General features: G+C 41.6%; 2 protein-coding genes and 1 long non-coding RNA gene across 4 annotated transcripts in view; 1 reads left to right on the top strand and 2 right to left on the bottom strand.

Moving 5' to 3' along the window:
- Window positions 1–3,313: 3,313 nt before the first annotated feature.
- On the bottom strand, window positions 3,314–6,530 carry pou4f1 (POU class 4 homeobox 1). The gene is made up of 2 exons (XM_037095763.1): window positions 6,208–6,530; window positions 3,314–5,707 (listed from the first exon to the last, which is right to left on the bottom strand). The coding sequence occupies exons 1-2, from the start codon at window positions 6,328–6,330 to the stop codon at window positions 4,721–4,723; spliced, it is 1,110 nt and encodes a 369-aa protein (XP_036951658.1). The 5' UTR covers window positions 6,331–6,530; the 3' UTR covers window positions 3,314–4,720.
- Window positions 6,531–8,190: 1,660 nt separating this feature from the next.
- On the bottom strand, window positions 8,191–13,571 carry obi1 (ORC ubiquitin ligase 1). 2 transcript variants are annotated; one of them, XM_037096199.1, is made up of 6 exons: window positions 13,357–13,571; window positions 12,998–13,133; window positions 11,178–11,269; window positions 10,703–10,924; window positions 10,062–10,150; window positions 8,191–9,593 (listed from the first exon to the last, which is right to left on the bottom strand). In XM_037096199.1, the coding sequence occupies exons 1-6, from the start codon at window positions 13,426–13,428 to the stop codon at window positions 8,258–8,260; spliced, it is 1,947 nt and encodes a 648-aa protein (XP_036952094.1). In that variant the 5' UTR covers window positions 13,429–13,571; the 3' UTR covers window positions 8,191–8,257. The 2 variants fall into 2 exon arrangements, with proteins under 2 accessions (XP_036952094.1, XP_036952095.1); XM_037096200.1 differs by having other exon boundaries at window positions 13,240–13,372.
- A 35-nt stretch (window positions 13,572–13,606) lies between these two features.
- The window catches only part of LOC119018497, a 33,283-nt gene continuing 31,169 nt past the window's right edge, over window positions 13,607–15,720 (top strand). Inside the window, exon 1 of the long non-coding RNA XR_005074772.1 lies at window positions 13,607–13,676. This is a non-coding gene — a long non-coding RNA (uncharacterized LOC119018497). The remainder of the gene's footprint in view (window positions 13,677–15,720) is intronic.

Raw genomic sequence — 15,720 nt, 5'->3', positions numbered from 1 at the left:
AACTTTTTGATGTCCTCCATCTCTAGTTTTCTTTTTTTGTTGTTGTCTGCAAAACCTACAATAGGCAGATGTGTGCTGGCAGACTTTGATCTGTTTGTTGTGTGTGTGTGTGTGTGTGTGTGTGTGTGTGTGTGTGTGTGTGTGTGTGTGTGTGTGTGTGCTCCATATAAATAGGAATCTAAATTGTGCTTTTTGCTATGCAGGCTACCTGCATGCATACCCATTTTTTTTTTCATCCGTCAGAAGCTACATGACAAGAGGTCAGCCCCTCAAGATCAAATATTTTTCTTACTAAATGACGGATTTATTAGACAAATAAGTTGCTCGTCTGACTCTGAACCCTCTGTGATTGAAATATACCCCTGTGTCAACAGCAGCGCCTCTCAGACCGGGTCCCGGGCGATGGAGGGCTACCACAGCGGATTACTGAGCAAATATAAGTGGGAAATGAGTGCAGATCTGGGGGATCTACCCATCCACATCCCCGGTTTGACATTTCCGTCCAAAGGCCAACTTCCCTGCGCATTGTTAGATCAACGGAGCCCTCCATGGGAGCTCTTATTTTATTCTATCTTTTTTTTTTTAAGATACCGCAGAAGTAGAACAATGCCAAAAAAAAAAACCAAAGACGAGAACGAGGAATAAGTCAAAAAGAACCGCGCGCTCTCCCTTTTCCTCGTCACTTTAGCGTGTAGTCTTATAATTATAATGATCTAATCCATCTTAACCTGGGCGCCTAACAGCTGCGATTAGGGCAGGCCCACTCCCTTCCGCTCAGAGCTGTAGTAAAAAGTCGTGCGCTCGTAAATCTAAACGCGCCTGCGTTACCATAACGTGCGCTGAAATCATTATTTGGCGACGTGGTGTCACAGACTCTCCCGTCTCGTCTGTCAGGAATCCAATTTCCTTTTATTTACATCCACGGTATAGATTAATTACTCCCCCGACTGGTAGCCTGGAGGAATTAAGTTATGAGATCCTTTGGTAGGTTTCGGTGATTAATCCGTCGCGGCCTGCGCGCAGGGAGGAGGACGGGAGGAAGGCTGGCGACGGAGGAGCGTCAACACTGTTACGTAATGATGATAATAATAATAATAATAATAATAATAATAATAATAATAATAATAATAATAATAATAATAATTAACATGTAAAACGATCGCTAGTGTCTTTACGCGATCAGTTCTGGATATAAGGTGGTGTTGGTTCGCTGTGAGGCTCACAGGACAGGGGCATCATGGGACGGGAGCAAAATCCTCCAGACTAAAACGCTACCTGGCCCGCTATTGATGGGGCTTTAAGGGTTATGATATCGGTGAAGTCGCTGATGAAATACCCCCCCTGATTAATAGAGGCCTCTGTCGTAACGGGCTGACATATGGTAGGCGAGGCAGCTGGGGACGGTACCTCGGGCATTCCCTACAGCCATTAACATATTAGAGGCTATTGTGCAGACAGACAGTCCGACTTCATCCAGAGCCCTTGTGCAGAGAGACAGCACCCCAGAGCTGTTTGATATAGGCTTTCAATAATGCATCAGTCTCCAGTCCGCCGCCGGAGCTGTTCGCGGTGCTCGAGTTATTGCCATGTGGCGCGCGTGCTGCCGCGCGCGGAGCGTGTTGAGCGCCAGCGGTGCTGCGCTTCTGTCGGCAGGTTGGATCAGATGGAGAAACTTTGAACCGTGGATAGAAAACATACGAAAACTAGATAGATAGATAGATAGATAGATAGATAGATAGATAGATAGATAGATAGATAGATAGATAGATGCTGCCTGAGCTGTGTTCAGTCATGGGAGAAGTCCGAATCTATTCAGAATCGGAGATGTAAATAAACTAAATCAAGAAAACGGCAATTACTGCAATCACAAGTTGAAGTTTCAAACTGCGCTGCGATAAAAAATAAAATAAAAATTAAAAAATTGTAAAAGAGTAAAGTATTTTCCTTTAAATAAAAAAAAACTGTCTTTGCGTTACAAATGATTTTCCCTGCAAATCTAAAATTAGAAAAAATAAATAAATAAAAATAAATCGACTACACCACCGAGTGGTTCAGTGAACTACACATTACTGTTTAAAAATGAGCTTTTAACAGACTGACGCTGGTGTCTGAAGTCGCCGTGCTTGTCTGGATCTGTGCTAAACGTGTAGCATCCACAGGCTAACAGACACATGAGCGGTAAACGTTTGTTACCAGTTCACAAAAAAAAATGAGGTTTTACTCACGTTAACATCTTCTGTCCATGCAGCCGACAGCTAAAGAAGGAAAAAGCAATAAGGAGCATGTCTCTGCTCTCTAGCAGCGGATTCCCTCCATCCGCCTGCTTCCCTCCCTGAAACCCCCGATAGCTGTCTGACAATATTGCATTTTATATCAGCAAATGGCGATTAATATTGCATTACCTGAGCTTTAAAAAAAAAAAAAAAAAAAAAAAACACCTTCATATATAAAAATGGAGCGGAAAGTGAAGCTGAGAAAAAAAAATCTGCAGAGTGGATGGGAATATTTGGAGGAGGGTTAGAGGTCACACTGTGGTCATTAATAAAAATAATTAACTTTTCTTCTTCTTTTCCTTAATCTCTCTCTCTCTGTGTTGAGCTATTCTGACTCTGCTGTGTGGAAAGGCGGTAACTTTATCTTAAGTGAAGGTTTCAAGACATGTAAATCAATGTGTCATTTAACAGCCTGCTCTGTTGTGATCAAGCACATGTACTGTATGTGCAAACACTCAAATACACACGCACACAAAACCCTCATAAATACCAATCACCTATTTCAATCTATGTTTGTAATTAAATTAATTAACTTGTTCCGTTGCCCCGTTTTAAAAATTACATTTTTAACGTCCAGTTTATTTTAATTTCTACATATATATATATTTATTTATTTATTTATTTATTTATTTATTTATTTAATGGACAAAAATGTGTTTAAAGGTGGAAAAAAGGTCATTTTTTAAATTGTGATAGGGGCTCGCAGTATTTCTCTTCTCCTGAGCTTATAAATAAGACATCCAAGCCTTATTTTCGATTGATTAACATTTCATCTCGATGTTACAAAAAAAAAAAAAAAAAAAAAGAAAGTTAAAATGTGGAACATTTTAAATCACTTCAAAAGTGACATCTATAATTTAAAGAAATAAAAACAATTATATAAATTGTAGCCACAGAAACACGTTAAAGCTTTAACACAGATATTTAGAATAATATTTCTGTTGAGTGCAGGGCCCAGTCACAACCAGGAAAAATCAAATGTAAAATAATAATAATAATAATAATAATAATAGTAAAACAGTTTTCTTTCTTGGGTTTATTAGAAGATTGCTGGAACACACCTCCCTGTTGAATTTGGCTTACAGGATGAAGAGTACCAATGAAAGTAAGAGAGGACAACAGAGGAGAGCGGAGGAGTTGTCACAGAGGGAAGGAAGGAGGAGACAGTGGGACATCTTTTTTTTTTCTTTTTTTTTTTTAAACCATGAATGATGCACACGTCGCCGCAGTTTTTTTTTTTTTTTTGTAAACATACTTGTGCACAAAGTAAAATATTACTTACACAACGTTTTTTTCGTAACAGTTAACACGACAAACAACGTGGTGATCTTGATGTGGAGAAGAAGAAAAAAAAACAAAACAGGCATTTAAACAGTGACTTACACCATCCACAACATGAGGTCTGTCAGCAGACAGCCTCACTGTACGCAGTGAATCTTTTTTTATTTTTTTTCTTCCAATGCATAGAGTGTTTGCACTGCAAACTGAAACACACACGAGAGATTGGATTTTTTTTTCTCCTCGATGAAGCAGGGGGAAAAAGGCTCTCGTGCTTTTCCGGATCTGATTTGAAAAACTTTTCTTTTTCTTTTTCTTTTTTTTTCCAGGTGAGGCCAATGGTGTCGACAGAACCCTTTAATTTATATCCAAAAACACGCAGCTCACCTCTGATAAGTGACAAAGTGATGTCTGTATGTACAAAACCGTCTCGAAACACAAGCGATCTAAAGGGTCCTTTTGTGCAAATTCAAAATAAATATATCTCTAGATGTGACAGCCTGGAGAGGCTCGATTAACTTGCCCGTGAGTCAGGACTTCATGCAGGCCTACGTTATTCTTCTCGTCAGCCATTAAAAAGTTCTGCAACTAAATCTGAGTTCATAGCAGCCTCCAAATAAGAATAAACCAACGGATGAATAAATGAAACAGACTCATGAATTATTCTATACCAAACAACGAACAAGAGATCAAACCGAGAAAAAAAAACACAGTTCAACAATCAATGAGGTAATTCGTAAATGGCTATACTTCAAATAATAGGCCTATTCGGAGATAAAACAACTCGCTGTAGTTATCAAGCAGACCACCTCTTTCCAACGTGTTTTTAAAAGGCAAATGTTGCTAAAAACTTCCTCTTTTTTTCCCCTCCTCGAAACAACTGAGCGAAACTCGTGTAATCTGTTATTTGCATACTTCACATTCACCGATAACGTGAAAAATAAACGAGATATATGAAGCCTCAGAAAATGGGAATCTAAAGCCCATTTGTGCGCCAACGTGTAAAATCGCTGGAGACAAAAGACTGAAAATGGTGTCTTTAATGTCCCTTGGTCCCCAAATTCAGTCACACAACTTTTTTTGTTTTGTTTTGTTTTTTTCTTTTTCCTCTTTGTCCGTTTGTCTGTTCGTTTTTTGTTTGTTTAAATCTTTTTTTTTTTCCTCTCCCATCAGTGAGCAGCGGAAAATTTCAACCTCTTCTGCTTCTGTCTTTGGTTACAAAACCACACGCGCACCACGTTTTTTTTCAGGTCCAACTTTTCAGCGATAGCTGCTATTTTCTCGGACGACGGCCGAGGCTGCACGGCGAAGTAAGCCTCCAAAGACCTCTTTTCCGGGGCCGCTATCGAGGTCCTCTTGCGCTTCTTCTCTCCTCCGTTGAAAATGTCAGGTTTGCTCATTTTCTCCCTCTGGGCCCCCTCGGCCTCCTCCAGCCAGGCCTGGAGGATAGGTTTGAGCGCAATCATGTTGTTGTGGGAGAGAGTTAACGACTCGAATCGACAAATTGTACTTTGGCTCAGCGATCCCACGCCGGGGATTTTCAGATTAGCCAGTGCGCCTCCCACGTCCGCCTGGGTCACCCCCAGCTTGATCCTCCGCTGCTTAAAGCGCTCCGCGAACGCCTCCAGCTCCCTTGGGTCTGTGTCCGAGTCGTTGATGGAGGGGAGTCCGGCGTTAGTGAGCCCTGGGCCGCCTTGACTCCCCCCGTGGTGGCCCGGTAAGAGCCCGTGGTGAGTGAGAGGCGAGTTCATGCTCATGGCCTGGTGGGAGAGGTGGCCCAAGCCGTGCATGTGGGAGTGCGGGTGGGAGGAGGAGGAGATGAGCCCTCCGCCGCCGCCTCCGCCGCCCCCGCCGCCTCCACCGCCGCCGGTCCCGTCGTGCGCGCTGGACATCAGGGCGAGCGACGGCGACGAGAGGTGGTCCATGATGTCCGGCGGCTCCAGGTTCTGGTGGTGGTGGTGGTGATGGTGGTGGTGGTGGTGGGCCAAGGGGACAGTGGACGTCGACGAGCATGGCACGGTGCTCATCGTGTGGTATGTGGCGTCGGGCTTGAACGGGTGCGTCTTGCCCTGGGACACGGCGATGTCCACGGCCGCCAAAGCCTCAGCCCGGGCCAGCAGGGTCTCATCCAGGCTGGCAAATATGTTGCTCTGCAGCTGCAAGGGCGGATATTAAAAAAAAAAAAAAAAAGAAAAAAAAGAAAGAGGGGGGGTAGAGGAGGGTAGAATTAAGGGGTGCGAAATGGGTGAGAAACGGGGAAAGGCACGGAGGAAAGAAAAAGAGAAGGGAAAGCGTCAGAAATAAAACACAAATAAATGTGTCTGTCAGTCGGGACTTTTGGCGACGCATAACACAGCCGGAGTATTCCTTCAGAAGCGGCAAAGTCATAAAAATTAATACAAAAGGCAGCCTTTGCGTGAGCAAGCTTTCAGAAAAGAAGACTCTTCGAGTGATTGCCGTGGAATACATGAAAAAAACATTAAGCGCGCGTCTTGGCTGAATGTGCCTCGGAGCGCCCCTTGTTATTACGCACAGACAGCGTTCAGAGCGACATGCAGCCCGGGCACACACACACACATACACACATATACACACATACACACACACACGCTCAAAAGACAAAGTAGAAGTTTTTTTTAGGGGGGAAATAATTTACCTGTGGAGTTTGTAGACAGGCTCTCCTTATAGCTTCCGAGCTGGAATGCAGGGTGGTGTACTTGTGCTCGGGTAAAGAGGGATGCATCGCGAAGTGCGGCTGTTTGCTGTTCATGGACATCATCTTGGCGAGCTTCTCCAATTAAAGTGCACGGGAAGAAGGGAGGGGGAAAAAAAACCGGCTACAAGAGCAGGAGAATAGTCATAGATACACGGCGATCCTTTTGCCTTATCCGGTAATGATGCGCTGTAGTTCGCTGTGTAGTTCGCCGAGTGCAGCCTTGAGCCCGGAGATCACAGAGATGCCTGCAGTCTCTCAGACGCACTTATCTGTCTACTGTTTCCCACTGCTGGGGATGAGAGAGGCTCTTACACCTGAGCGCCTCAGATCTCGTCAAGCCCGTGCTCGGCTGCTCTCGCGAGACATAAACTGCCAGAACAGTGAGCAGGCTGACAGATAAAAAAAAAAAAAAAAAAAAAAAAACTGCTCACAGGGCAGGCAGTAACATCTGGAGACTAGACGCCTGCGTTTTTAAGGGGCTCACTCACTCTCCATCCAGCCACGGAAATGCGCGGGTCCCAGCGCCTTTAGGCCTTATTCTTTACACAGAGGCCGTAAACCACTGACTTAACACTGTTTATTTTAGCACCCAAACACCACAACATTTCAGGAAATTGTTTTTGATATAGAATGAAACGGAGGGGAAGTGTGGAAAAGTGTGTGAAACGTGTGAAAAATCAAGCACAACAGCGATGCGTAACAGACGCACCAGTGTGTAAATATAAGATGTATATAGTAATCTTATTGACTGTGGCAGTTGTTCACACCCGTGCCACGTATTTACGCGCCTTTGTCCCTCATCTTAACCCCTCACCAGTGATGGCACCGCCGCCATCACGGCCAGATGAGCACTAAACAAATTGATTTAATGCACCAGCGTCACCTTGTACACAGTCTTTACCTAAATTAATTAATCCCAATGAATTAACGCTTCATTTATTCAAGCCGCAACGGCTACCCAATTAAATTTTCATGCCGCGATTAAGAGGTATGTGAAATATACATGATATCGTTAAATTTGCATAATAAATAAGGCGCGCTCCGCTGCGACTGGGTGACTGCGGTGTGCGGTCCGTGACGCGCGTCGTTACAGGCGGCAACATGCTATTCTGTGGCAGCGAAGGGGCCGGGCTGGCCTGGCAGCAGAGTCATTAAAATATATATATATATATATATATATATATATATATATATATATATATATATATATATATATATATATATATATATATATATATATATATATATATATATATATATATATATATATATATATATATCACCAGGGAAAACATCACAGATGAGGAATATGATAATGTAAAAGTAATACTAGATTTTAACACGTGAAATTCACCACAAAGCAGTTTTATATAATGTATAGTAGTCACCAGACTGACCTGCATCATGTCAGCAAAGCACTGCAAGAACAGAAGAAAAGTTTCATACCTCATTTCTTGTGGCATTAACATTTTATTTCTTAACGCAGCTTTACATTGCAATACTTAATTCTAATTATCTTTTTTTTTTTTGTTTGTTTAAATATATATAGTAGACATGTTGTCTGTGTTCAGTATTGTCGTTAAAGGATTACCATGGCTGAAAGTATGTTTGAAATGTCTTGGTGCCAAAACTGATGCACTTGAACGTAGCAGAGCAGTGTCTCTCCAGCTACAAGGTAAACACCTAAAGGATCATGTTTTGTGGATTATGAAACCTTAACCCAACTTTCTAACATTAAGCAGAAAATAAATGAATCTCAGTGTTTGGGTGAACTTATCCTTTAAAAGCACTTCATCGAGAGACCTCCAAGTAGACTACAAAAAATACCCTACCTGACAAACTTTTTTGTATATTTTTGTCTTAATCTACACAGTAGTGAAACAGACAAAATGACAGTAACAGATGATAAGTAACACACAAGCATCACATTCACAAATTTATTCCGAAGCAACATGGCTGTGAGGCCTGACCAAAACACATTTTAATAACTTCACATGAGCTTTGAAAGCTTGGTAGGACTGTTTGTGTTAAAGGGACTGTGAGACTTTCTCTTTGTTGGCTGGCTGATGTTCAGTCCGTGTCTGTCTCTTGTCGTTGTGTTCGCAGGTTTACCAATGCAGCTGGAGGAGGAGGAAGAGGAGAGGTTTATATCATCGTTGTCCTGGCTTGTTGGACTGAGAGAGCCAGAGGGGCCGGCTTTATTTTCTTCCAGTGCATCAAACAGCAAATCAAAAGAGAGTTCATCGGTTTGCGAGGGCGCTCGCTGACCTGCACAGCTAGGGACATGGGCATCGCTCTCCCCGTCTGACCCTGGAGGAGCAAAACTTTGCTCTTCAGAGCCGCCGAGAGCCTCTCTGTCATTGGCGGGGCCGTCCGCGCTGTCACGTGGCAGGTGGATCTTCTGGTCTCCCTGGCTTGACAAGACGTCAGGGCAGGTTTGTTGTTCCGGGACGAGGGTGTTGTCCAAGTCTGCGGGAGGGGAGGACATCAGGGAGAGCTGCGATCCCCGACTGCTGGAACTCTCTCCATCCAGCATCATGGAGTCCAACTCTGAGATTTTGTCCAGATAAGCTGCATCCATGGAGGCCTCACTGGACGTCTGGACACCATCAGGCTTGTGAGCTATAAGATTAGCCGAAGTGGCTCCTTTAACTGAGCTTTCTTCACTTGGACGTGGCTCGTTGGATTCAGATCTCTGCCAACCACCCCAGAAGACAGACTTTGAGGGTTCCATGTCAGTACCTGGAGGTAAGCCTTTGGCGAACTTCTCAAGGCTGCTGAACTGGTTTTCAATGGTGCTGCTGCTGCTGCTGCTGCTGGCCAGACTAGGAAATTCATCAAAATCAAGCCTCCTCAGATAAGGCGCAGCTTTAAAAGCAACTTTCTTCTCGCGGATGCCAGGACTTCTAAGAGTCAGGGACCGGAAGGCAGAGGACGGTGTGGTGGGCAGAAAGTCAGAGGAGGTGCTTTCCAAGTCCTCGTTTTTCTGCTCCTCAGTGAGATTCTTACTGAACTCTTTGAAGATCAAACTGTGATTTCTTGAAAATGTTCGACATGTTGCCTCTGGATTGCTGCAGATTGACGTCCGCTCGTTGTCACTCAAGCTTCTCATCATCATGTTGATCTTCTGTTGCTGTGTGAGAGCCTCCGACCCATCCTTTCCACACACCTCCATTTCGGCATGTCTCTTCTCGAGTTTCCTGGCCTGAGACTCCAGCTCTTCGATGTACTGGTCACTGCGCTCCAGCGCCTTCTTCAAGTGGTCCACCTCACGCTCATACTGCTGGATTTTAGCTTCCAGTGCTGCCACTGTGTAACGACCGAACCTGGGGACAGATCATATCGTGTCTTTAAGCTGTTCAAGATTGTTATGACAAAAGAAACCAGCAAAATACACTATTTGTTTTGTCACATGCTTGATAAAGTAAATGTACTTCATGCGAGTTGGCTTATACAAGAAGGTTGAGTGCCAAGTGATAAATATAACATCTTTTTTTTGTTGTCTTCAAGAGTTTTCATTTAGAAAGTTGTCTGTTGATGGAGTTGATCTGACAAGGGGACATACATGAAAGCTAGTCACTGCCTCATACTACAGTCATTTTCATTGGAAAAAAACACTGAACTGGAACTGATTTGTCATTGCTCCATATCTTGCCTGTACAGCTACCCATGACAGTGACTTACAGGGACATTTCAAACACTTCCACATCTTTTGTTACAACTTTCTGACTGAAGGTGAGTCCAAGACGGAATCAAAAGCATTCGTGTGTCATTCACACAAAAAGGACACTTACTTCTGAGGAGATCTGCTCACCACCTCTGCTTTCAGTCTCATATTCTCTTGTACGAGGTCGACGTTCTGAGATCGTAATGCCTTGTTTGCCTGAGGATAAACATTTGCAGTATGTTGCGCATTATTCCAGATGTAGCAAATAAAAACAGTATTTACAATTTGTTATACAGACACAGAAGCATCGAGTAAGCTCATCTTTAAAAACACTTCTGCTGAAAGATGATCACCATACAGGAAAATAAACAACACTGTGATACTGTTTACCCTATTCCTTAATATGAAATGAAGAATTAGAATGAGGAGTACATGCGAATAACATTTTGTCTTGTTTTTTAGTACGTGAGAGCTAACTTACGTAAGCATTTTCTTTACTTGAATACAATTAAAGTAAACAATTATCATCATGGGAATCCTGTACTCTAATCTCCTTATAGAGGACGCTCAAAGTCACATTTCTTCTTTTACCATCAATATACTGTAGTATTAAAATCATGCAAATTCATGCAATATGAATCACCTGTCTTTATTATTTTGTGCAACAGTGGTGGATGCTCTATATTTGTTTTATTGCCAAAGAAGTCAAAAATAAAATAATCAAATCAAAACACTCATGCAACTTCTAAAATATTAAAGTCTCTATACCTCCTTCAGCTTGTCCATGTCCTGCTTTACTTCATCGCAGACCTCCGTGGCAGCTCGCAACTTGTTCGTCCACTCTTCCAGAACACAAGGGTCAACTCGTTTGTCATCCGTTTGCGCTGCATTCATGCTGCAGGGATCCAAAGCAGTCTTCAGCCGTGACTCCAGATTTTGATTTTTGGTTTTCAGCTCCTCGTTTTCTCTGATGAGCCCATCAATCTCCTCCTGTTGGAGAGAAATACTGTGAAACTCAAACCAGGACAACACCACCTAACATTACTGTTTCACTATGATACACTGTGTTGAAAAGAAAGAAAATCTGTATGAAGGTGTTGGGACTGCAGTTGAAACTCCTCTAATTATGCTGACTGCATAGTTTATGTTGATACATTCTTAGGTAAGTCTTTACAGATGCATCAACCTGCTTGTTATTGCAATGAAAACATGAAAATAAACCCCATGCATGATGGAGCCGTACCTCGTACTCCCGTAAAAGCAGCTCCCCTCTGGTTTTTCGGAGACATTTCCTCGTGGACGGACTATCACTGTGATCACTCTCATTTGTGCCTCCTGTGAATACATGAATAAAGGAACAGATCAACATGCTTGACAACACAACACAACTTGAAGTGCTGTTCCACAGTCACTCAACTTTGATGGAGGTTAAAAAATGTATAAGTCGGATTACAACGGTGCTGCTACTCAAAAACATGTAAAAAAAAAAAAAAAAAACACATGAACAGTGTTAAGCAGAGGTACTGCTTTTTAAGTTGAGGGTACCGTCATCTTGGACTGCCAAACCCATCTGCCCCTCTTTGACATGAAAACCTGAAGTCTTGTCTGTCCTTGTAGCCCTTAATGAATTCGCATTACTACACATTTTGGGAAATTTGGTTGTTGGCTATTTTCCCCAAAGTTGGCAGAAAGAATTGATCATTTTCATTTCTTATCACAATTTGAAGAAGAAATCAGTCCAGGACATTTTAAGACCACATAAAACCAGCTAGCCTGAGACTAAAACGAACAATGTGACTACCCACAGTGCCAAGCAGGTCTTACTTTGCATATTGGTTACCAGCAAGATATCAATATATTCAAGAATCACCTTGGTTTTAATTATATAAAGTGTGCAAAGACAATAGGACTTTTGAGTAACTGTCTGCAGCCAGTAACTCCAGCTGATCAGAATTCAAGTCGTATTCACAACCTGAGATCAAAAGGTATTTCATTGCAGTTTTTTACAGTGTGATAAAGTTCAGGCTTCACAGAGGCCAAAACTGCAGTAATAAAAGCTCTGCTACCTCTTTTGTTTCCCAAACTGCCACTGAACTTCCATATTCCAGCGGACAACTCAAAGTATCAAAGGTTGCAATCCATTAGCTGCCGCTGAGCTAAAAGTTTGCAGAGTGCAGATTTGTCTTTTGTCTTTTTTGCACTGTTATCCATAAATTATCAATAAGCAACAAGGAAGAAAGGGAGCCATGGCTTTGTGTAATCAAGAATATGTTTAAACATGTATGCAAAAACACAAAAGGAAATCAATGCATGCAAGATAACTTGCATTTTAACATCACTTCTCCTGGGTTGAACCTGGCTGTCACTCCTCAAAGTGTCTGGTTCAGTGGAAGAGGAAAAACGGTTTTAATGGCTTAAGATAAGTTTTCATTTTAGCTTTTTATTTCACCAGAAATATTCCCACTGACATTCGAAATCTATCTTCCATAGGAATCCCTGCCAAAACAGCAACATAAAAAGTTTCAACAACTTAAAACAAACTATTCCTATATAATAAGTAACAAGCAACAGAGTTCATCTTAAGTTTACTAAACTGCAGTGACACAATTCTCCATGAAGAGTGTGAAAATCATGAGCCAAACCACTGTCAGACGGGTGAGAAGGAGCTACCAGAGGTCATCATTAGTGTTGTAATGGGCTATGATGTTATATGACAAAATATTAACACCCTGACAGACAGGAAACTTGATATAAACCAGAAATACACATATTTTAAAAAACAAACAAACAAACAAACAAACAAACAAACAATAACATGGTAGAATTCGTACATTGTACTATAACTGTTGATTATCATACCATGAAATGCCTTCATACACACGATCTAAACACTGAGTAACTATGTACTGTTATTGTGATAAAGCAAACATAAGCGTAAAGCCGCTTTAACAACGTGGTTTACTTAGTCAATGTGATGTCATGATGAGTCAAGTGATGCTTTCACATCTCCTCTCTCGCTGTAAGTCGGTTTCCCTTCGCTTCCGAGCAGCTAACGTTACTCACCGATGATTTCCCTGCAGGGGTTCTCTGCTGTGATGGGGACTCTGCAGGTGGGACACTGGCTGGCTTTCTTTAACCACATTTCCATGCAGGACGAACAGAACACGTGGTGGTTGGCACAAATGACCGGCTGCCTGACCTGCTTGGAGGAAGGAAAAAAAAACACGAGCAGGTTGTTAGCTAGCATCGGCTACAAGGCAATTTAACGCCAAGAAACAACATCTGAGTTGATAACAGTAGCTAACGTTAGCTGCGTTGAACCGGTAACCTAACAACTTCGGTCACCGGGCAGCCGGTTGTCTCCTGCACACACGATCTTTGTTTAACGGCTGACGGACGATTTGAAAACAGGACAGCGTTACCTTTCCGAGACATATCTGACACGAAATCGGTAAAGTCAGAGAAAGGGTCGATGTCTGAAAGTTGAGAGCCATGCTTTGAAGGGCTTACACAGCGCGCACACACACACACGCACACACACACACACCACCCACACAACAAAAACAGACTCTTTCCCCGAGGAGATACAAATTTCCCACCAGGACCCGCTCCGCCGCGCGCCCAGTCTCAAAACTACGGAAAGCCAAAAGGTCTAAAAGAGTGAACATGCGCAAACATTTAACGCTTGTTAGCCGTTTACTCTCCGCTGCAACTATGGCAGAGGTGGAATACTCTCACTTGAGTAAGTAGGCATACTATACTTAAACAGATCTGAGGCCCTTAGAGTCTACTTGAGTATTTTCTATTTTTTTTTATTTATTTATTTATTTATTTATTTATTTACTGTTATAATGAGGATAACGACATTTAACCAGCAGCTCTTAAGCTCTTACAAGGCTAGTTTACGGATGCAGACTAATACACAATATAAAATCAACTAGTATTAAATAAATAATATGTAAGAATTGCAAACAGTGACATTACTGTATAATAACGTAACATTAACAACAGGCACCAAGGGAGTGTATTTGTTTAAAGGTTATATTGATAACATTTTTATGCAGAATAGTATTTATTTTCTTTAAAGCATTATAATGATTGTGAATACATGATTTCACACGCACTGAAAGCATCTGAAGCTCCTGTTTTGAAGTCGACCTATTGTTTCAAACTCCTACTAAAAGCTTTTAACGTGAAGTAGTGTTAGCAACCTTTCCATTAGCTCACTAGCGTTAGCTATGTTCACTGGCCACCTCTTGAAGGGGCAGAGGATTTGATCAACAGTCGTGTTTTGACTTCAGTGCAATGGTAGGTGGGAAATAGAGTGCCAAATTCAATGGCTGACCTTTATCAATAACACCCTTAAATTCAGGTCAACCCCTTAAATTCAGGTCGACTTTCACTTAACTTAGTAACCAGAGACTCTGGTTCTCTATGTTTCTTTTTGTGTGTGTGTGTTTTTGTTTGAAGGGCAGACTTGATTTATCTGTTGTCTAAATTTTACCAAGTCCCATTTTCTAATTTATTCACCATTAACACTTGATGTGACCTTCACTAACCACAAATTAACTCACATTTCCCAGATTTTATTTTAATGATCATTATTTGTCTGAACTGTCTGAAAGTCCTCATGATATATCCATTTTTCAGCACACCAACCAACTACAGCATTCTCTAGAGCAAAAAGTAAAGTAACGGGTCTGATGGGGAAAGACTGTTCCTATAAAGAAACCAGTTTAAAATTCTGTAAATAAACCAGTCATCCAGGAGGATGCAGAAATTGGGGTGTGATCTGCGCGTCATATATTGGGAAATTAATTTTAGAAATGAAACTGGAAATGATGGCCTTGGAAGAAAAAAAATGAATAAATAAATAAACATTACACCTAAAGACAGCAGCATAAAAATGCTCTCTATGTGGGTTAAAATTATCTTTTAAACAAATATAGCTCTTCTTCGAGTAAAACGCCTTCATATTATTTCCACAGTCAGGTGAAACTTTCAGCAGAACAAAGACTTACTGAGGAGGTCTCACATTAAAAACTAGGTCACTATAGGTCAAAGAGCTCCCAATAACAACTAACAAAGTAATGTCTGTACATAGTTAGCTTTGTTTCTTTAAAATGAGAGATTAACAAATCCTAAGCAGCATGCTTTCTATCTGCGTATTGCAGATAGAAAAAGAAACATGTCAAACCCTTATCTATACGACACCAACAGCACATTCATTAATTTTAAGCTTGCCAATAATGAAGATTGCAATATTTTTGCAAGCCTTCAACTCAGGTAAACGATCTAATTTGTAACGATACCGAGTGATCTAGTATTAGCATAATTTCCACTACAAATATTTCAAGTAGCATCCACCACAGTTAAACCCTCCAGAGTCATTACTCATATCTAAACCAACATGTCCTGTGCTTCATTGCATCTTAAACCAGGACATCTTCTCAGGATCCAATGTGATTAGCATTGATTGACTGCAACCAAAGCTTGTACACTCACCCCACTTTGAAAACATCACCAGTATTTGTTTGGTTGTTTTCAACAGAATATTAAATGGATCACAGGCCACCACTTGTTCTCGCTCATTCGTCATTGCACTGCTGGTTTCATGAGATTGTTTGGAATGAATATAAAAATCATCAAGTCAAATAAACTGAGCAAAATTGTGTACATTTTTGTGAAATTATACTATGTCACTTTCATTATCTCTGTATAATGAGGCTTTATTTAAATGCATATGGACTCATACAGACAAAGAGCAGGTGTATACAAACAAGAAA

This window comes from Acanthopagrus latus, chromosome 4 (assembly GCF_904848185.1).
Source record: "Acanthopagrus latus isolate v.2019 chromosome 4, fAcaLat1.1, whole genome shotgun sequence".
NCBI classification, from domain to species: Eukaryota; Metazoa; Chordata; class Actinopteri; order Spariformes; family Sparidae; genus Acanthopagrus; species Acanthopagrus latus.
Note: the sequence above shows the minus strand (reverse complement) of the source record. Positions and strands in the feature narration are given on the sequence as shown.

Excerpts from the sequence above, each read along its gene's own strand:
- obi1 (XM_037096199.1), bottom strand. The coding sequence starts at position 13,428 with ATGGCTCTCAACTTTCAGACATCGACCCTTTCTCTGACTTTACCGATT. Across the intron at positions 13,134-13,356 it reads GTCAGATATGTCTCGGAAAG|GTCAGGCAGCCGGTCATTTG; the intron begins GTAACGCTGTCC and ends TCCTCCAAGCAG. Across the intron at positions 10,151-10,702 it reads ACATGGACAAGCTGAAGGAG|GCAAACAAGGCATTACGATC; the intron begins GTATAGAGACTT and ends GTTTATCCTCAG.
- pou4f1 (XM_037095763.1), bottom strand. The coding sequence starts at position 6,330 with ATGATGTCCATGAACAGCAAACAGCCGCACTTCGCGATGCATCCCTCT. Across the intron at positions 5,708-6,207 it reads CCTGTCTACAAACTCCACAG|CTGCAGAGCAACATATTTGC; the intron begins GTAAATTATTTC and ends CCGCCCTTGCAG.